The sequence below is a fragment of the Carcharodon carcharias genome, chromosome 21 (assembly GCF_017639515.1).
Source record: "Carcharodon carcharias isolate sCarCar2 chromosome 21, sCarCar2.pri, whole genome shotgun sequence".
Taxonomy (NCBI): domain Eukaryota; kingdom Metazoa; phylum Chordata; class Chondrichthyes; order Lamniformes; family Lamnidae; genus Carcharodon; species Carcharodon carcharias.
This window is the reverse complement of record NC_054487.1, coordinates 49,686,654-49,708,117: the sequence shown is the minus strand read 5'-3', so window position 1 is coordinate 49,708,117 and position 21,464 is coordinate 49,686,654. Positions and strand designations below refer to the sequence as shown.

General features: G+C 40.5%; 2 protein-coding genes across 2 annotated transcripts; both read left to right on the top strand.

Annotated features, from left to right (window-relative positions):
• The first annotated feature begins 3,515 nt into the window (after positions 1 to 3,515).
• LOC121293062 (parathyroid hormone-related protein-like) lies at positions 3,516 to 6,500 on the top strand. The gene is made up of 4 exons (XM_041215655.1): positions 3,516 to 3,564; positions 4,871 to 4,943; positions 5,105 to 5,226; positions 6,020 to 6,500. Exons 3-4 carry the CDS (start codon positions 5,120 to 5,122, stop codon positions 6,498 to 6,500), a joined length of 588 nt encoding a protein of 195 aa, XP_041071589.1. The 5' UTR covers positions 3,516 to 3,564; positions 4,871 to 4,943; positions 5,105 to 5,119.
• A 13,384-nt stretch (positions 6,501 to 19,884) lies between these two features.
• LOC121293061 (mu-type opioid receptor) lies at positions 19,885 to 20,808 on the top strand. The gene has a single exon (XM_041215654.1). It carries the CDS (start codon positions 19,885 to 19,887, stop codon positions 20,806 to 20,808), a length of 924 nt encoding a protein of 307 aa, XP_041071588.1.
• Positions 20,809 to 21,464: the final 656 nt, after the last annotated feature.

Genomic DNA, 21,464 nt, shown 5'->3' with positions numbered 1-21,464 from the left:
GATGCTCTGGCCATCATTTTCCAATCCTTACTGGATGCTGGTGTGATGCTGGTGAATTGGAGGACTGCTAATGTTGTATCTTTGTTTTAAAATGGAGTGAGGGATAGACTGAGTAATTAGAGGCCAGTCAGTTTAACTTTGGTAGTGGGCAAATTATTGGAATCAATTCTGAGAGACAGGATAAATTGTCACTTAGAAAGGCATTGAATAAGCAAGGGCAGTCAGAATGGATTTGTTAAGGTGAGATCATGTATAACTAATGTGATTGAATTTTTTGAGGTAGTAACAAGGAGGATTGATGAGGGTAGTGTAGTTGATATGGTCGACATGGGCTTTAGCAAGGCTTATCTCAAGGTCCCACATGGCAGATTTATTAAAAAAAAATAAAAGCCCCTGGGGTCCAGGGGAATGTAGCAAGTAGGATACAAAATTGGCTCAGTGGTGGGAAACAAAGGGTAATGGTTGACAGACATATTTGTGACTGGAAGGCTGATTCCAGTGGGGTTCAGTACTAGGTCCCCTGACTTTTGTGGTATATATTAATGATTTGGACTTAAATGTAGGAGTGACATGATCAAGAGGTTTGCAGATGACATTAAAATTGGCTGTGTGGTTGATACTGGGGAGGATGGCTGTAGACTGCAGGAAGATATCAATGGACTGGTCATGTGGTCAGAAAAGTGACAAATAGAATTCAACCCAGAAAAGTGTGAGGTGATGCACTTGTGGAGATCAAACAAGGCAAAGCAATACACAATAAATGGGAGGATACTGAGAGGTGTAGGGGAAGTGAAGGACCTTGGAGGACATGTTTACAGATCCCTGAAGGTAGCAGGACAGGTCGATAAGGTATATGGAATACTTTTCTTTATCAGCTGAAGCATAGAATGTAAGACCAGGAGGTTAGGTTGGAATGATGTAAAACACTAGCTAGGCTATAACTTGAGTATTGTAGTTCTGGTTACTTCATTACAGGAAGGGTGTAATTGCACTAGAGAGGGTACAGAAGATATTTACAGAGGTGTTGCTAAGACTGTAAATTTACAGCTTTGAGGAAAGATTGGATGGGCAGGGTTGTTTTCTTTGGATCGGGGAGCCTGAGGGGAGAATTGATTGAGGTGTTTAGGGTTATGAGGGGCCTGGATAGAGTGAATGGGAAGGATCTATTTCCCTTAGCAGAGAGGTCACTGACTAAAGGCATAGATTTAAAATAATTGGTAGGAGGCTTAGAGGGGTGATCAGGAAAATTTTTTTCACCCAGAGGGTGGTAGGGGTCTGGCACTTACTGCCTTAAAGGGTAGTAGAGGCAGAAACATGCAACTCATTTAAAAGATGTCTGGATCTACACCTGATGTCCTGTCATGTTGGCTATGGTCCAAGTGCTGGAAATTATGAGATTAGGCTGGGCACCTCATTTTTCTGCTGGTGCATACACAATGGGCAGACTGGCCTCCTTCTGTGCTGTAAATTTTTCTATATTTTCTAAATATTTGAAAAGGAGGAATATGCAGGGATACAGGGAGAGGGTGGGGGAGTGGCAGTACGTGAAATGTTCTTTCCAAGATCCAGGACAGACATGATGGGCCAAATGGCCTTCTTGTACTGTAACAATTCTATGATTCTGCAAAGCACAAGTCAGGAGTGTGATGTCAGGAGGAATACTCTCCACTTGCCTGGATGAGTATGGCTCCCACAACACTCAAGAAGCTTGACACCATCCAGAACAAAGCAGCTCTCTGACACCCCATCCACCATCATAAAAATTCATTCCCTCCACCGCTGATGCATGGTGACAGCAGTGTGTACTATAAACAAGATGCACTGCATAATTTGTCAAGCCTTCTTTGACAGCTCCTTCCAAACCCTCTACCGCCTAGAAGGACGAGAGCAGGAGATGCGTGGGAACAGCACCTCCAAACCACTAACCACCCTTCACTGTCGTTGTGTCAAATTCCTGGAACTTCCTTCCTAACAGCATTTTGGGTGTATCTACACCACATAGACTGAAGCGGTTCAAGGAGAAACTCACCAGCAGCTTCTCAGGAGCAACTGGGGATGGGAGGCAAAGGTTGGCTTTGCCAGCGACGCCCATATCCCATGAAAGAATTAAAATAAAACAACACTGCACATGTGCAAGTTCTTTTTTTCTTGTTGGAGCTCAATGCTTGCCTGCAAAAATATATACATAGAGTCTCTTCTGGCCAGGTTAACATGGCTCCAAGCTGGGAGTATCTAACCACTTCCATAACTACAAACGCGATGCTCGTGCTTTTGGTTCATAATGAGCGGATCACACGTAACAAGAAACCCATCAGCTCGGTGGCCGTCCTAGTTTGCTCTGGGGAAGTGGGAAGCCGACAACTGTAGAAAACATGCATGTCCGGATCCACTACTCCGGTAGCATCGCCGTTTTCCCTCTGAACTGGTAACCAGACGCATTACATGGCGGGGGCTGGGGGGTGGGGGTGGGGGGTGGGGGGCATGGTCAGAGAAGCTATTGCAAATTGCCCATTGCTTTCGACAACATATCGATCATGATACCACCACAGATGACCCAACGGCGCCATTTTGGAAACCCTTGAAAAAGGCGCTGTCGCCAATGTAATACTTTCCCTGGTCATCGTTAGATAGATAGCATAACACCAAGAAGAGCGAAAAAAAGCTGTCCTGGTAGAAATGCAGCGGGTTGTGGGACAGCCGGGCTATGGGAGTTACCACCCGAAAATTAGTAGAGAAGTGGCTTCAGGTAGATGATGACAGTTGCGAATTATGCAATGATTGCTTTCGGACAGGTAGCCTAGAGGCTTCACTCGTTCTGGAGATTGATTAAATTGGGAGAGCCCATTGTGATATTTGGAAGGAATGGATTGGAGCCAAGGACTCTCTACCAGTCCATACTTCCTTTTGTTCTCACTTATGGCGAAGTTTGGGTTAGGTATGGCAGATTCATCGTACCCTTGAAATTTTGCGTGGGAGCCTCTTTTCGTTGCCAGCCAAAGAACAAGTAACATGTCCAGTCTGACTATAACACGTTAATTTAAAACACGGGGGCGAAAGTTTTCTTTTTATTATCACCTTTGATATATTCAATAAGATTTCCTAACGTTTTCTGTGGCGATTTCTCTGTCTGCGCTGCAGTAATGAAGAGACGTTAATGTCCACATTGAAAGTAATAGCATTGTTAGTTCGTACCCTCAAGAATCGTCCGAAAACACCAAACGAAACCCACACTCATCCAAATCTCATGGACTAGTTTGGCGAAGCAATTTTCCGATCTTTTTTTATGTGATTTTATTTTCTCGAGGTAGAATCGAATCTGGTAATCACCATGGACAGCTCTCAGCGTTACGCAATTTGCTGCAAAATCGAAGCCTTTCTGGTATTTCCTCGGCAGTATTAGGAACTGTGCAGCAGAGCTTGTCCCAATTTTCCACTAGAGGTTGCTTATCACTCGATTTGTACACTATCCATGCTTTTAGATGTGCAAGATGGGTTCACACATGTAGGCGAAAGTTAGGCTGGGCCACAATTCGGAGCTTCAATGGTAAAAGTTTAGTTCCCATTGTATGTGAGTAACATAATTACAAAATACTTATGTACTGAAATGATGTTATTCCGTATCATGATGTGTCTCATTTTTTAAAAATAGATTGTCTGTAGAAGGATTATCGAATTATCTCTTCTTAAGTGTGAATTAATTCGGCTACTAGATGTAACTTTATTTTCACTTATTTCGTGTTAAGGTAAGAAATATCCATCAAAGGCACTGACAGGTTATAACAACGAGGAGGAGGCTTGTCCTGCAGTGTTTTCTGCATAGCTTTGCCCCGATTTCGTTTCCATACTGTGCCGCGGAGACAAGATCTTTGTTGACAGAGGTGATTGCTGACACCAATCCGGGCTCCACCAACTAAGACCTGTAATAAAGTTTCTTTTTAACCTCATTGCATACCATTGCCAGCTTTTTTTCCCCCTTTAATGATTGACCATATATGTTCCAGTTGAATTGTTTTGAATAAGTGTTCGGATGTGCTAATCATCATCAAGCCGGCGATGACTTACTCAAACGCAGATTAACGCAATGTGATGTCAGAGAAAAGGTGCTTATCAAGGCAAGGTCTCAGCCCCCCCACACAAAGGTTTTAAAACTCCAGACAACATCGGTGCGGGAGCATATGCATGTTATATGCGAGAACTAAAATCGTTTATTTTTGTATCAGTTTTTAAATTTGTTCGTTGAAGTTCCTGTTTAGGAAAGAACAATTGGACATCAGATAGGAATCCGCTACGATAAATTATCTGTCATTGTACTGGTAAGTGTTAGAGAGGGAGATATTCAACAGATTCAACTTCCTAATACAAGTTCTGCCAGGTCACACCTTGTCCAGACTTTCTGTAGCGCGCATACGTGAGCTGGCATAATCGTTGAAGAATTGACAAATGTGCTTCTAGATGAAGTGTAAACTATGATATCAGAACTTAATGTTCCCATAAACGCCAACGTTTGACAGTTCAGCGCATCTTTAAACGTCTAGAGGTAAGGTAATTAACACACACGCTTTGAGGCGTTGTGAAATAGCGCCCAGAATTTAAAACGGGTCGGAACAAAAATGTAAAATATTTTAATTTTCCTGTGCAACACGGCTGGGTTCCATGGACGCTGTAGAGTCTTTAACTTGATCAGCGAGTTTAAATTCTGAGCGCTGCTCTGCGCGTCCCTGGCAGAGCGACTCCGCTAGCTCCAACCCGGCCAGTGCGCTGACGTTTCGTCTATTCCACGCGATCCTGTGGAATTAGCATGTTTTTTTAAAGACTTAGCACGGCTGGTTAAATCTTTGCAATTCATTTACCTTTTTATTCCATTCTACAGAGCGCCTTAAGAGGACTAGTGTTTAGGAAAGATTCAAGTTCAGTCATACTTCGCAAGAACCGACTACCCAGAAGTAAGTGAAGGAAAGGGGTGGATTTACATGTGCATTGGAACCTTGTCTTGCAGTTTCCACACTGTTTCGAGTCAGCTTTGTGGAAAACCTTCTGTCTTTAATGGCTAAGTGGCGATTCTATCATGCACTTAATTTTGACTCACGAATTATCCTGTTCGCAGGTTAAGCAAAGCGAGATGTCGAACACGAGGAGATTGTTCGAGCAACTGAGTTTTGCGATATTTCTTCTGTGTTGCTCAGTGTCCACATATGGGAAGCCGGTGGATGAAATCTCCATTATAAAGTAAGTTTTTATTGTGATTTCCCTATTTACTGCATATTAACAGAGAATGGGCGCACTGGCCGCTTAGCACTGTAGGGTGAATGCTGCATATGATGCACTCAGATGTTTCCCAGTGGATTGCAAAAGACGGAATACAGTTCTCTTTGTGAACTGCATCGGCTTAAAATATAGAAATGTTTTAAAGTCTCTCGGTAACGTCTGAAATGTGGTTTGGGTGTTCATTTCATCAGTTTTAAAACGAAGGGTGTAGCGGATCGCGGAAAAGTTAGCGTTGGATAAAATGACAGACATGCAAAGTGAAGCTTTGCGCTGCCAACACTTTGGATCAGTCATTAATCCATGTGCAGGTTTTTAACGCAGTGCCCTACCTATTCTTATCTCGGTAGAAGCATTGTGATGCGATACGCTTGCGATCAAAGGCAAAGTCTTGTGCGAGGCGGGGTTCAATTGATTCAGGATTGTGTGCACTCACTTTATGACCATATAGAGTAGTTCGGGTCAAACCTTTGCTTCAGATGTCCTGTTAGATTTTATTGCCGGCACCTTGAAATGAACTTGGCAGAAACTAATTCATAATGAAAACAAAGGGTATTAACATTTCGACTCGAAAATACTCCAGCGCAGTAAGTAAGTTCGGTTGGAATGCAGTTTGGATAATACCGCTTTCCTGTTACGGTCGATTGGAATTTGATGTTTGTGTTTTGATGTGGCTAGAACTGGTTTGGACTGTGCTTGAGCCTGTGCCGAGCTGTCTAATCTAAAATAATAAAAATCTCGTGTCTGTGTTTTGTAGGAAGAGGTCTGTCTCGGAGCACCAGTTCATGCATGACAAGAGCAGGGCTATCCAGGAGCTACAGAGGCGGATCTGGCTGCACAATGTAATGGGCGAGCTGCACACAGCAGAGGGCCGGCGGATGACTCAGTCACAGCCGTCTCGCAACCCCAAACACCCGGCGACGTGGCCGGATTCGCCGGACCTGGCCGTGCTCCTCATCAAGCTGGAAGCCAACAACAACAGCAACAACGAGGGCACCAAGACTCCGCTGGAACAGGTACAAGAAACCAACAAGCCTGGTCCTTTCAAATACCAGAACGCAAAAAAGAATGGCAAGAGGAAGAAGCAAGGGAAAAACAACAAGCGCAAAGCGCACAGAGGTCGGGAGGAGAAGGGCAGCAGGCATGCACGCTCCGCGGGCTCCGAAGTCGGGGATCTCGGCAGCGGGTTCGACTCTGAGCCGCTCCCCACTGCCGCCTATGGACGGTTGTGGCACTGAGGGGCCAACCTGTAACATACACTTTTAGGTAATTACATAATACTTGCCCAGTCAATTCTCTCAGACTTGTTTAAAGGTCAGAAGACGAGCAGTGCTGCAGGCAATACCCAAGACCGGAAAATTGCGGCTGTGGTGTACAGTCAGCAAAACCTGGTTTACCTGCACAATCATCTCAGACTGAGGAACACCCAGATACAACGAGCACAGGGCAGTTTATACTCGAGTGCTGAGAGGTATGCTCGCCTCTGCTTTCCCCAGACAGTAATTTATAATCTTAGCAAAGAACAGGCTCCATTCAGAATTTTCAATGGGTAATTCTGAAATGCATCTTTATAAAAGGCTGCAGTTATGTCATGCATCAAGTGCAAACTTCCAAGTATCTTGAAGGGTACCTTATAGTTCTGATGTCAGATCAGCGCCCAGTTTACACGGATACTTGCCTGATTTTCACAGTCCGTTCGTGTGAAAGTGGCTACATACCTGCAGTCTTAGATCTGTTTTGCTTTAATAGTTTCATTAACTATAGCCAGAGGCTGTAACATATTGGAATCTAATTGATTTTTCAGAAACATAATCATTCGTAAAATGTCTTACAGTTGCATTGATGCTGTCACTTTTGTGACCACTTACAGCTGTTTGACTGTACACCAACAGTAGTTAGGATCAAATCCAAAGCCAAGAGCTGGTAGACCCCTCCAGAAACAAATTTTGCAACGATTGGCCTGGTCACTGAATGGAATATAATTCCACGCAGTAGGTTTAAAAGCTGCTCAAATGAATCGGATCTCTTGTGCACTTTTTAAACTTGTATAGTGAATATTACATGTTCTGAGGAAATAGACGCTACTGCCTAGACTCCTGCGGTAAAAAAGGTACAGGGGGACTGGAGCTCTGTGCAAACATTCGCAAAACACCAGTATAAGGCCTTTAACAAAGGGAAGCGTCCCAAAGCTCTTCACAGAAACCAGTCATTCAGCTAAAGAAGGTGATAAAAGAAGGGCGTCTATAAACTTCGTAAAAGTGATGTGGAGGAGAGAGAGGCGGAGAGATTTAAATAAGGGAATTCCTGAACCGAGGACCAAGATATCTGAAAGCATGACGTGTTGAATTCTCGGGAGGCTGTAGGGCTGGAGGAGGTGTACAAACACAACAACTTTAGGGTTACTCTAAATTGGCTTTCATGAAAAGAAAAAAAAAATAAAGTTGCAATATAAATCCGTAGCCAGGACCCATTCCCAAATGCAGAGAAAAGCGGAGTGAAGACTCTTTGGTGGAGGCAGTCTCATATCACTTGGGCTTCACACAACATGGAGTGCAACTCCAGCAGCAAGATGTCAAATCACCTTTAAAACGTGCTACATGGACTTCCTGGATACTTATTAAAACTAACAGAATTTCATTAAAAATTTAAACAGTATGGACCTGCTAGAGCAGCTACAAAGTAAACCAACCTGTATTGTGGGTACAGTGTAACAACTTCAACAATATGTATTTATAGAATGCTTTTAAAGTAATAAAATGTTCCAAGGCACTTCATCATAAAGCATAATAAAGCAACATTTTACAACAAGCCACATACAGTTATTAGGGAGATGGCCAAAGGTTTGTTCAAAGAGGTAGATTTAATTAGCGTCTTAAAGGAGGAAAGAGAGGTGGTGACATTTAGAGAGGGAATTCCAGAGCCTTCGGTCTGGACAGCTGATGACAGGGCCACCAGTGGTGGCATAATTAAAGTCTGGGATGCTTAAGAGGCCAAAAGCAGATATGCAAATATCTTGGAGGGCTTTGGGGCTGCAGGAGATAACAGAGATAGGGAGGGGAAAGGTCAAGAAAGGATTGGAAAACAAGGATGAGAATTTTAAAATCGAGATGTTGCTTAACTGGGAACTAATAGAGGTTAGCAAGTATGGTGTGATGGACGAATGGGACTTGGGGCAAGCAAAGACACAGGCAGCAGAGTTTTGGATGGCCTCAGGTTTACAGAAGGTAGAATGTGGGAGGCTGGCCTGGAATTTGTTGGAATAGTCAAGTCTAGAGGTAACAAAAGCATGGGTAAGAGTTTCAGCGTCTGATGAGCTGAGGCAGGGGCAGAGTGGAAATAGGTGGACTTAGTAATGGCACAGTTATGTGGTCAGAAGCTCAACTTATAGTCAAATATGGCACCAAGGTTGCAAATAGTTGAGTTCAGCCTCAGACAGTTGCCTGAGAGAGGGATGTTAAATGCAGCATTAAGATTACCAGAATGAATATCAGAGCAGGAAAAGTGCATAGAGGCAGAGTTACAATTAATGCTGTACAACAATGTTACAACTAATCAGGAAATCACAAAAAAGGGAATATACTTAGGATAGGTTTTCATTTTAATGTCAATGAAAAATTGTGAGAGAGTCTGGGCAGTCTCTTTTCACTTCCCTCTGGCATTAGGTCAGGCTCTGACTTCGAGTTAGGCTTCATTTACGTTTATATACATGAGACTACTTTCCACCAATGCTGCACATGTCATGTGTAAGACTAAGACGTAAAAAGAAAAACACCATAATAATCAATGACTGTTCTTTACATCGATGAACTCACTCGTCACATGACCAGAATCTTAAAACTGGTTAACTAAGCATTATTTCTGTACAAGCTTATATTATTTATTTTAACATAACTCTCCTCATATTTACTTTAAATGTTGCTGTAATAACATGTTTCCTAGTCACAGATTCATAATTTTATAGATGGTAGATTGAGATTCAGTAAAGTACTATATGAGAAATGTCTGAAAATCACTCAGAGGTTATCAAAGATCTTCCAATGCCCCTCTTTCACATAACTAGAGAGTACGATGGAGGCAATTTCAAGTAATGTGCCCCACTGACCTGTTTGATGTACGAGAACAACAAAATTTCGAATACATTAGTACTTATGCTAAATTTTGTTTGACTTTGTTACTCTGCCTATCAGGGCAAGGAATAATTTTTAATTTCAATTGTCAAAAGATGTCAAATCAAATACATCTTGTGGCCTCTTTGAGTAACCTTCCAAAGAGTGGATAATTTTTATATCTTGAACTCGCCCCATGAGAACTGCAATACATTTGAAGTATCACATTTAACTTAAAGTCCTTGACGAGTAACTAAATGAGGAGAGAAAGATATCTTCACTCCTATCCGTCTATCTTATAGATTTACTGGCCTACCGCATCAACCATCCCCCACACGGAGGACTCAAAATATAAGCTACAAGCGCTCCGTTATTGTAAACAGCACAGTAAAGTTAACATTGTACATGTTTGTAGCAACGTGGGTTAGGAATTTGCAGCTCGAAATTGCACGTGACCATGGAAAACACAGCAAATTGCATGCATGCAAACATGCAAGGATAAAGCCGTTTCCTGTAGATGCAAAACGTACCTATAACTAAGTTATTAGAAGACAGCCCACATGGTTATTGGTATTTACATGGGGATTTTCAATTAAGTTTCGACTCACTACAAAGATATCAATATAATTGTTTATTGATTATACCCCTATGGAGCGTTGCGGATTTTGTTTGTTTTAAATACAAAGTGACCCCCTAATTTTCCTTTTCTCCCCCCAGGCAGGTCTGTTATTCAGGAAAGACCGAAACAAATCTTTTGCAGTATTCTGTTATTGTGATCACAATTAAAGTATTAAACGTATTTATTGATTGTAAATATTTAAGAAAAAGCACGAGAATAAAAAACGTGAGTGTACACTATGGAACTATAAATTGGTCATTGTGAATATTTGACAATCCATGATTAATGTCACATACCGTAATTTATTTGTTAAATCATCTATTTATTTGAATTATGTATCTTGGTGCTGCTAATATATAGATATTTTGTAAATATATGCACTTTAGAGTTCAAGTAATGTTGTTACGTGACCTATAATAAAGTGTGTTCGTGGTTCGTTGAATTGGAAAAGGAAGTAATGCTCTTTAATAACACTAATTATTCACTTTACTGAAGTATCTGGTGAAACCAGAAAATAATTTTATAGAACAGTTAAGAATTCTTTGGCAAACAGCACCGCAAAGCCTTACAGTGCTCTGAGTTCTAATGCGTTCTTCTTGACAGCAAACGGGGATTAGAGAAATAATAATAGGGGGAGTAATACCATCGGTCTCAAGCCAAAATTACTTACAAAGACACAAGAGTTCGAGTAATAGCGTTCAGAAGAATCGTGAGCGCACCTGCTTCGTCAGGAATGCTTTGTAGTGCCCACCTAGAAATCTTTGCTAACGAAAAATGCTAACTTTTGAACTTCAAATTTTAGTTTGAGGGAAATATCTCTGGTCTTGCAACAAGAGCGTGACTGGGGGGTGGGGGGGGGGGGAGAGAATTTATATTTAATTATGAAGTCTAACTGTCATAAAACGGATCTTCAGAGTGGTATTTTTATTATTAGGGCGCTGAGTAACATTAGATCACTGTTATTCAGGCCTGGTCTAACTTGCTTCTGTGAGGCAGAAACACATTAACCAATCAGTATGTTTCGTAGTATGTCTGCATTCTGGTTTATTAAACACAGTGATGAGAAATCGTTGCAAGAATTGCAGACAAAAATGTCGATGTGCTCAAATTTATAGAAAACTTCAGTTTGTGTGTGCCAGTGGAGGGCAGCACGGATCCGAAGTTCAATCGAGGAAAAAGTGAAATTAATTTCCCAAATTAAAACTGCCAAGGCAAATACAAAAAGATTCAATCTCAGGCTTTGAAAGCTGCTATGAATCAAACGCTTTTCTTGTTAGCGTTCATTATCAAATGGGGTCAACTGTGAGGGAAAAACATTAAATTTCAGTCTGTTCAATTAGTGGCATCTAATCATCTAAACTAGCTATTTTATATTAAATTTTCGTTGCTATTTCTCGAGGCTTCTACATCAAACCCGTCTCCCGTTCTTCTTGTTCACGAAAACCTTATTTAACAGACGAAAGCGCCTTGTGCCTTTGTTTAGAGGTTTAAATAGTAATTAAGCACATAATTAAGCAAACACTAAAAGTGTAATAAATATCGATGCACATACTATGAGACAGTCTAGATTATTATTCTTTGGTTAGGATGTATGAAACTAAATATGAAAGAAAATTACGTTTCTTATTTTGGAATCCAATCTTGTTTTGTATTATGTAAGTCTTTGCACACGAGCTTATTGCTGCGTGTCTCTCAACCAAGAAGTGAATCTCAACATTTTTACTCTCTACGAGTAATTCTTTTTCTTGTGTCAGGCCTTCGCTTCTAAACGTTTAGATGCCAAAACCAACATCGCTATTAATAATGAAAACCTGCCCTCAGCTGCAGATGAAGTCTGAGGGGAAGACTGACTTTAATTTGTACTATAGTACCCTCGATTGGTCTATGACGCAACATTTTTAAATTCAATTCCAAATCAACATTCTTAAACTAGATGGGGTCAATTCCTGAGTCCCCCCTGAACAAGGACACGTGACGTATGTAAAGGTTCATGTCTCAGGCTCCGTAGCAACGTCCTAATGCAAACACTGCCCACCTCACCAGTAAACTAGCAGGAGACTTAAAAACATATCGTAAAAGCTTCTAAAAATATGTAAAAAAAAGAGATTGGCGAAAGTAAACGTACCTCCCTTACAGGTAAAGGCAAGAGAAGTTATAAGGAAATCGTTGAGATATTAAACAAATACTTTGTATATGTCTTCATGTGGAAGACACAAAATATATATTCCTAAAATAACGGGTCTAGAGAGAATGAGAATCTTAAAGAAATAGTACTGGTGAAAACCTAGCAAATCCACTGGACCTAATAACGTACATCCTAGGGGTTTAAAAAATGTGGCTATAGAGGCAATGGCTGCAATTAATTTTGATCTTCCAGAATTCCTTAGGTTTTAGAGTAGTTTCCATGGATTGATTAACTTCGCTAATCAAATAAGGAAAGTGAGAGAAAACAGGGACCTGAAGCCCAGATAACTTTCAATCAGTAGTAGGGAAAACGCTAGAATCTATTGTTCGAGGCATGGCGTCAGGCCACACAGAAAATCATAATATGACTGGGCAAATGATTTATGAAAGGGAAATCATGCTGACAAATCTATTAAAGTTGTGTGAGGTTGTAACTAGCATGGTAGGTAAGCGGGAATCAGTGGATGTACTGTATTTGGATTTTCAAAAAGTATTCAATAAGGTGCCACACAAGAGGTAACTACACAAAATTAGAACTCATAGGGGTAATAGATCAGCATGAATTGAGGATCTGTTAACTGGCAGAAAACAGAGTGGAGATTAACAGGTCATATTCAGGTCAACGTGCAATTAGTGGGGTACTGCAACGGTCAGTAGTTGGCCCTCAGCTATTTACAATTTATATCAATAGCTTAGATGAGGGGATTGAGTGTAACATATTCGAGTTTGGTGATGGCACAAGATTAAGTGGGAAAATAAGCTATGTGGAGAATGTGAAGAGGTTGCAATGGGATATAGGTGGGTTAAGTGAGATGGCAAGGTGGCAAATGGAATATAACATGAGGAAGTGTGAAGTTATTCACTTTGGTAGGAAAATATTACCCCTGTAATAGAATACTTTTAATATGGTGGGAAATGTTGGTAATCAGTGTGGCTGGGTGTTGTACAAGAATTACAGAAAGCTAACATGCAGGTATGGGAAGAAATTAGCCTTTGTTATAAATGGATTGCAGTATAAACGTTTACAAGTCTTACCGCAATTATATAGAGCTTTGGTGAGATCACGCCTGGGATATCAAGAAAGGATATACCTACCTTAGAGGGTGCAACATAGGCTCACTAAACTGATTCCCGGGGTGAGGGGATTATCCTATGAGGACAAATTAATTAGACTAGGCCTTCATTTACTGGAGTTGAGAAGAATGAGAGGTGATCTCATTGAAACCTATAAAATTCTTAAGGGGCATAAAGGGTAGATATTGGGAGGATGCTTTTCCTGGCAGGGGAGTCTAATAGTAGTGCTCACTCCAGAATAAGGAGTCAACTATTTAGGACTGAGATGAGGAGAAATTTCTTTATTCGAAGGATTTTGAATTTTTGGAATTTCCTTCTGCAGAAAATTATGACTATCTATTCATCAAGAATATTCAAGACAGAGATCAATAGATTTTTGAGTACTAAGAGTTTCAAGAGATTTGGAGATTAGGCAGGAGAGGGAAGCTGATACATAGGATCAGGCCTGATCTTATTGAATGGCTCAAAGTGCAGGATGACCTACTCCTGTTGTTACTTATGTTCTTATAACTTGGAAAGTATAGATTTCCAATGTGTTATTTACATTGCCTTCAAACAGTGGTAAACTGATTTTGTTTGCCAAAGTGAAGAATTGAAGATCATTGTTGGCATGGAGGTGCCACACCCAAATGTTTTTTTTAAAATGGTGTTTATCATAGTATCTTTGGGATCAAGAAAAAAGTTTCTTTAATACTTCTTCTGGAGTGCCTCCTCCAAATCTTAATTCTTCACAGATATATTTGTGTGTAAGACAGTGAACATATGTTGAGGCTGGGGTGAGCTAAGGTCAATCAAACATTTGTAAAGCTGCCATTAATTAAAGTTTTCGCTTAAATTTCCAAAATAGCCAAAAACACATAAAAATATCACTTGCAGATGTGTTTTGCTTATTTGTTTTCTTCCAAAGTTAACTACACCCATTGCCCTTCAGTTGGATTCACACAGATCAAAGAATACATTTAGAACATGTGGTTTATACTTATTAAATAAAAGAAAAAGATCAACAGTAAAAACATTGCTTCTCATTCCTTAACCTCTCAACCTCATTACTCTATGCAGCATAATGATATTGTGATGGATACGTTAAAGGATGAGCAGCTTATAAATTAAAACCCATCAATATAAAACAACTTCTCTGAATTGATGTAGTTTCAAAAGAAGCAGTGTGATTTTGGAGTTGGTCAAAATCTGATACTTGAATTACTGACTTCAGGCAGGAAACCTGGCTATCTCAAGCATATACTCACAAGTCTCTTGTGCTACTAACAAAGTAAACTTTCATACATCTCCTGCTTGCTGTTGGCTTTCTTCAGCTCAGTGTTCATTTGATGCCCATCTCCTACAGCAGCATCACTGCGGCCATCAGTTTACCCTGTAACTAAAAGCAGTGCTAGCCATGGGCATTCCATTGAGATTGTCAATGACTGTGTTGGATTTTGGAGGAAGAGGAGCTACTCAGGATGAAGTAGAAGCAGCTGCATTGACAATACAGGTACCTGGCACTGATTCACTTGTAAGCCAGGAATTAGGTCAAACGAGGCAAGCACAACTACTTAGATAAGTTGGAAGTTGTCATCTTCTGTTCAGCAGGGAGGTAGTCTTCATGTTATGCTATATACTAAGCTAACTTTGACCTTCATATCCAGTGCTGAGATAGCTTTACTACCATGACACTGAACATTTTTGCAATCATTTCATTTTAAAGCACTATTCGTGACAATTGCCAAATATGTCAGCTGTCCATACACCACTGCATCAAGCAAGTCACAACAGTCCTGATTGTCAAGAGCAACACTTCCAATAGAAATGAAGGAATAAATAGAGAAGGCCTAGCGTTTCTATCAGCTGGCTGCATTCCCAAGAGTGCAGGGCATCACTGATGATTACCATGTTGTCAAAAGGGCACCAAGTAACAAACTCTTGACATATATCAAAAATATCAATAATGTAATAATTGCCATGTCTGAGCCTTCTCCACTTATTCCTTCATTTCTATTAGAAGTGTTGCTCTCAAACTCATTGTTATATATTGTCACACACCTTTGTGTCAACCTTTCTATTATAAATTCTGATGTCATTATTGAAAAACCATGAACCTCTCAATCCTTACAGTAACAGCTCATAGCCTAAGGAGACAAACTATAGTCCATTGCTCATCACTGCAATTTTTCTTTATATATAACTATTTTGTATCTCAGGTTTCCCTGCCAGAAAACAAATTTTTGGGCTTTGGAATGTTGTATGAATTTTATTGCATGAACACTTATGCATTCATAGGTAATTTCACTACTTTAATGGCATTAGCTTGTTTATTTTAAATGTTAATGCAATAATGCTCATATGCAATTTCAGGACTTTAGCTTCTGGTTTACAGTTCAGACATTTCTGTCCAACTAAGTTAGTCCAGTCGAAAATGTGATTGGTGTCAACCCATAACCTGAAAGACTATACATTTTTTCTCTAATAATTTAAGTTTCTTGGTAGTTTAATGGAGAAGTAAATACCTCATAAAATAAAAGAAAATAAAAGACTTTTGATAGTGGAAGAAGGTACAAGGACTTAAAAGGAAGATTTAGTGAAGAGCTTTATTGCAGGTGTGCAATAAAGAATGATAAAAGCAACTTATAAAATATGAAAAGTACATTGCAGTGAAAGGGAAATATAAAAATTGTAGGCAAGCTGGATTATGTTTCCTTCATTTAAAAAACTGAATCTGGCTAAATCATTACATGTGACACAGCCAGATGAAGAATGAACCCCATTTTATTAAGTAACATCTTAATTTCTTATATTGATGACACTACTGCACTACTGTGATTATTACAGTTCCCCACACCTACCTTTCTTATCTCTGTAATGAAGATAATGAAGATGGTGGAAATTTATGCTGAGTTGTGAATAGTTTTGTATTTTGGGAATAACCAATTGGGGTGAGATGAATGAATCAATTGCACAAGAAACCTTACATATACAGCCATAAAAATGTCCATTATATCAATCTGGTCACAGCTCTCCAAAACTCACTGGGCCATTAATACACTATGGTTTATGAAATTCTGATTTTAAAAATAAATAAAAGATCCACAATACTCCTGCATTAAAAATCTGAAACATGAACTAGAAAAGATTCACAAGAATGGTTCCAGAGATGAGGAGCTTCAGCTATGAACATATATTGGAGAGGTTGGGACTATTTTCCTTGGAGAAAAGAAGGCTGAGAGGAGGTTTGATAGAGGTATTCAAAATCATGAGGGGTCTGGACAAAGTAGACAAGGAAAAATTGTTTCTACTCGTGAAAGGATCGAGAAGAGAGGGCACAGATTTAAAATAATTGGCAAAAGAAGTATGAGAACATTTCCTTTCATGCAGCAAGTTGTTAAGGCCTGGAGTTCACTGCCTGGGAGTATGGTGGACGCAGATTCAATCCAAGCATTCAAAAGGGAATTAGACAGTTATCTGAAAAGAAAGAATGTGCAGAGTTATGGGGAGAATGACATGAGATCAATTGATCATTCTGAGAGCTGGTGCAGACACAATGGGCTGAATGGCTTTGTTCTGCACTGTAACAATTCTGTGATTCTTTGAGCTGGACAATTAGAAATGAAATGGATAATATTGGTGTAAAATAAGATTTGAATGTGCAATTATAAAGAACTTAACTGTTACAATTCTTTTAAAACAAAAATTGGTCCCTTGTTTTACTAATCTCAATGGAATAATTTGCTCTGACGTCAGGATATTAAAAACAGACTTCTACAAGATCACTCTTTTGCATTGACAGACTCTACTCCAATGAATGAAATGAAGAACAAACAGAGTGCTCAGTGCTCATGTTTACTTTTCTATTTTACTCTGGTTGGTGGAGCCAGGTATCTGATATAATGCTGTCAAAGATATGCATTATACAACTAAAGAGTACTTTCTGATAAAAAAAAACCCTCCTAAAACCTGGTCAGGTAGAAAATGCTTGGAAAATCAAACAGCAAATAATATTGATCAAGTGTGTACCTTCCTCCTCATAAAATATCATTAACATGGAATGTTTAAGTTTGAGCATGAGAATTCGATTTGTTTTCTTTGGGGTATAAACTGGCGATAAGATGGGGTTTATGTCATCAAAATGAACACAGTAATGTAAAAAAATCATAGTCATGATCTGATAACACACATTAAGTCAATTTTCTGGAAATCAAACAGGGAGGTAATCTTCTGCGTTTAACAGTACATTAATAACAGCTGACTGAAGCACAAATTGTTGTTAAAGGAATATGATCTTATTAGAGATCTGGAAATGAGGTATGATTGTACTGGACCTGCTGTAAAAGACCTATTGTATTACCTTTAGGAAACATAGATAATATTTACGTGGGCCAGATAATAATGATTCTTAAGAGTTTTGTCGTGAAAATATGATAACTTTCATAAGGCTATTCCAATTTATTGTAAAGTGGAATAGTGGGGTCTGGATAATGTATGTGTGTGTGTGTATGGGGTAGGTTGGATTTAACTGAATTAAAGACAGCTGGTCTGAAGGCTTTGATGTATCTGAAGATAAGCTAGGTTTGAAATGATAAATAAGTAAACATGGCTCCAGCCCCATCCCACCCACACTGTCTTTGTGCTATCATCCTATTAGCCCAAAATCCAGTCCTGGATGAGCTACAATTACTTCATAAAATAATGGGAAGACTGGAACTATCATCCTCAGCCCCAACCTTACTTCAATTACCCACACCAACACCTTCCTGGTTGAAGCCACCACTTCAGCAACCTATATGTCTAAAAGCTGAGCTCTAAAAGCTGAGCTCCCAACCTCATATCAATTCCATTACAAAGACCGCCTATTTCCACCTCCATGATATTGCATGTCTCCACCTCTGCACGTCCATCTGTTACTCATCCATGTCTTTGTTACCTTCAGACACGACTATTCCAATGTTCCCTGGGCCACTCTTGCACCCTGCACCCTCTATAAACTTCAGCTCATCCAAATCTCTGCTCTTTGTATCCTAACTGGTACCACACTTCACCCTATGTGCTTGCTGGCCTACAGTGGCTTCTGTCCCACTACACTTGCAATTTGAAATTCACATCTTTGTGTTCAAATCTCATTTTGACCTCAAACCCCTCCCGCCTCCCTCACCCGCCCCCCAGCGTATCTCTGTTGCCTCCTCCTCTCAAACCCTCCAAGAACTCAGGATCCTCCAATTCTGACCTCTGGTGTATCCCCCACTCACTTCACCTCATATCTTGCTGCAGTGCCTTAAGTTTTTTTTAGGTCCTAGGCCTTGGAATCCCCTCCATAACTCTCTTCAGCTCTCTCTCCTCCTTTAGGACCCTTCTTAAAGCCTACCTCTTTAACCAAACTTTTAGTCATCACTCCTACTATCTCCTTCCACACGTCATTTTTATCTGACTATGTATTTGTGAAGCACCTTGGGATGTTTTTTGTTTAAAGACACTATATAGCTGCATGTCAGTTCCATCTGATGATATCAAGATTCACTGTAACAACAATAATTTGTTTTTATATAGCACCCTTAAAGTAATAAAATGTCCCAAAGCATTTGACACTAAACCACATGAGGAGGGTTCCAGCAGCAGATGAGATGAGATGGGGCAGCATCAGGCAATGTTACATAGGTGGAAATAGGCAGTCATAGTGATGGTGCAGATATGTGGTCAGAAGCTCACCCTAAGGTGAAAAATAACACTGAGGCTGCAAACATTATGGTCCAGCTTCAGACAGTTGCCAGGGAAAGGGATGGAGCCAGTGATTAGAGACTGAAATTTGTAACAGGGACCAAAGACAATGACTTCAGTCTTCCCAGTATTTAATTGGAGGGGATTTTTGCTCATCCAGTAGAGTGACAGAGTAATTCCCTGCACAGAAGGAGGCCCTTTGGCCCATCATCCATGCCAGCTCTCCAAAGAGCAATCCAGTCAGTCTCACTCCCACAATGGATCCCTGAAGCTCTGCAAGTTTATTTCTTTCAAGTGCCCATCCAATATCCTTTCCAAATCATGGATTGTTTCTGCTTCCACCAGCCTGGTAGGCAGCGTGTTCCCTAGGTCATTATCACTCGCTATAGTAAGCTCTTTCTCACATACCCCCAGCATATAAATTTGTGTTCCACCCTCTCCTTGTACCATCATGTTGGATTGTGGAAAAGTGGAAGAATGAAGAACATTGGTGGTGAGGTGGAGTTAGGTCTCCATACTGTAAATGCCCAAATATTCTAATAAGTAAATAGTGAAAAGTTAATCATTCACAATAGATTTATTTTCAGAACTGGGATACGTGAATGATTTTAAGCTCTTTGTTTGAGGATCGATATTGAATGGTTTGGTATATTTACCTAATGGCCTAAAATAACAGAGGAAGCCTTTTGCGATTTATTTCCTTTTGGCTGGGCAAAAACGTGGGAGTAAGGTAGCCAGGCTTCAAGAAATGTGCATTAACGCCGTTTGTTTCCATATGTAATACTTTGCTGTTCTGCATTATATAGCCAGTTTTCGGCGATTTGTGCCTACCTGAATTGAGACTACCAAAAGCCATTGGTCCTGCTGTCTATCGACCACGAAACGGGATTATATCATTTATTGCTAGAAGACCCTGGCTACTGTGAGTTTGTAATCATGCCCATTACATATGGGACCATCTTCGTTAGCATTTGCACTGCCATTGTTTTGGTTGGGGTGTTCGCCCATATTCTGGTGTTCTACATCTTCACCAAGTATGTTTCATTCCGTAAAAACCGCTTGGATATCCTTTTGGTGAGCATGGCCGTGGCTGATTTCCTCTCTGTCCTCTTGGACCCTTTCCTCATCATGGTTGTTCTGGGATATACATGGCCCTTCGGAAGGATATTCTGCAAAATATTTCAGTTCCTTTTGGCCTTCTCGGTGGCCGCTAGCGCTTACTCCCTGTGCGCAGTCTCCATTACCCGGGCCTGGATCGTTATGAAACCCCATAACCCCCCTGCAATGACTTTGAGCATGGCCATGTTGGTCTTGGTCTGGCTTCTGAGCCTCTGTGTAACCATACCTCTCCGGATCAACGCCACAACAGGGACAGGGAGTCGCAACCTGACCTTCTGCGTGTCGGGGTCATACCAGCACAAATACAAGACCATCCTGGCTCAGTTCGTCCTTTATTATTTGGTCCCCATGCTGGTGATCGCCTATAACTACGCTCGTCTTGCAGTTTTCCTTCTGAAGAGCCCCATGACGTCTTTGGTTAGTTCCAGGAACACAAGAAGGGCGTCAATCATGATTTTATTTGCCACGGGCTCCTTCTCGGCGTGTTGGCTGCCCAGCTATATCTTGGAATTCTGCATCTACCTGGGCTCATGCGCTCGCGGGAAGACCTGGGACATGCTCTTTTTCAGCTGCACGGTCCTTAACTATTTCTACCCATGTATCAACCCAATCATTTACGTTTTGTTGGCCAAGAGATATCGGGATGCGACATCGTGCTGGGGCCTGCCTTTTAAATCACAAAGAATGCCCCCCAAAAACAGCTCGACAGGTCCAGATGAGAGGATTTTCTCATGCCATTGAACCCGAGGACTTCAAAACACATCAGCCCGAACAAAAACAGAAAATGCTGAAAAAACTCAGCAGGTCTGGCAGCATCTGTGGAGAGAGAAACAGAGTTAACGTTTCGAGTCCGTATGACTTCTTCAGTCCGACAGTTGTCCTCAAATAATACAGCGGGAGCACCAGCTGTTTCCTCAAAATTTAAGATACCGACATTAAGCTCTGAAGAAGTGTCACGTGGACTCGAAACGTTAACCCCGTTTCTCTCTCCAGGTCTGCCAGACCTGCTGTGTTTTTCCTGCATTTCCTGTTTTTATGACATTAAGTAGAGTCTCGGTAACATTCCGTATTTTCATTGGGAGGATATATACGAATGAATATTTTTTTCGGGATATCAGACAATTCAGTCCGTTTTAGTAAAGAAATCAGCCAGATTGGAATCCGAAGTTAAAATCTATTTGACAAATATTTATTTGCATATCTGCTGAACACCACTTTCCAATTTAACTGAAATAAATAATTATAGCGAAAGTTTGTACATTGCATGTAAGAAAACACATAACTGACAGGAAGCCACAATAAGATTGAGGATAGAGAGAATTGCATTTTCTGCTAATTTATTCAAATACATTGAAACGTAAACGAGCTGTGCTTTGCAACATGCAGGCATCTTATAA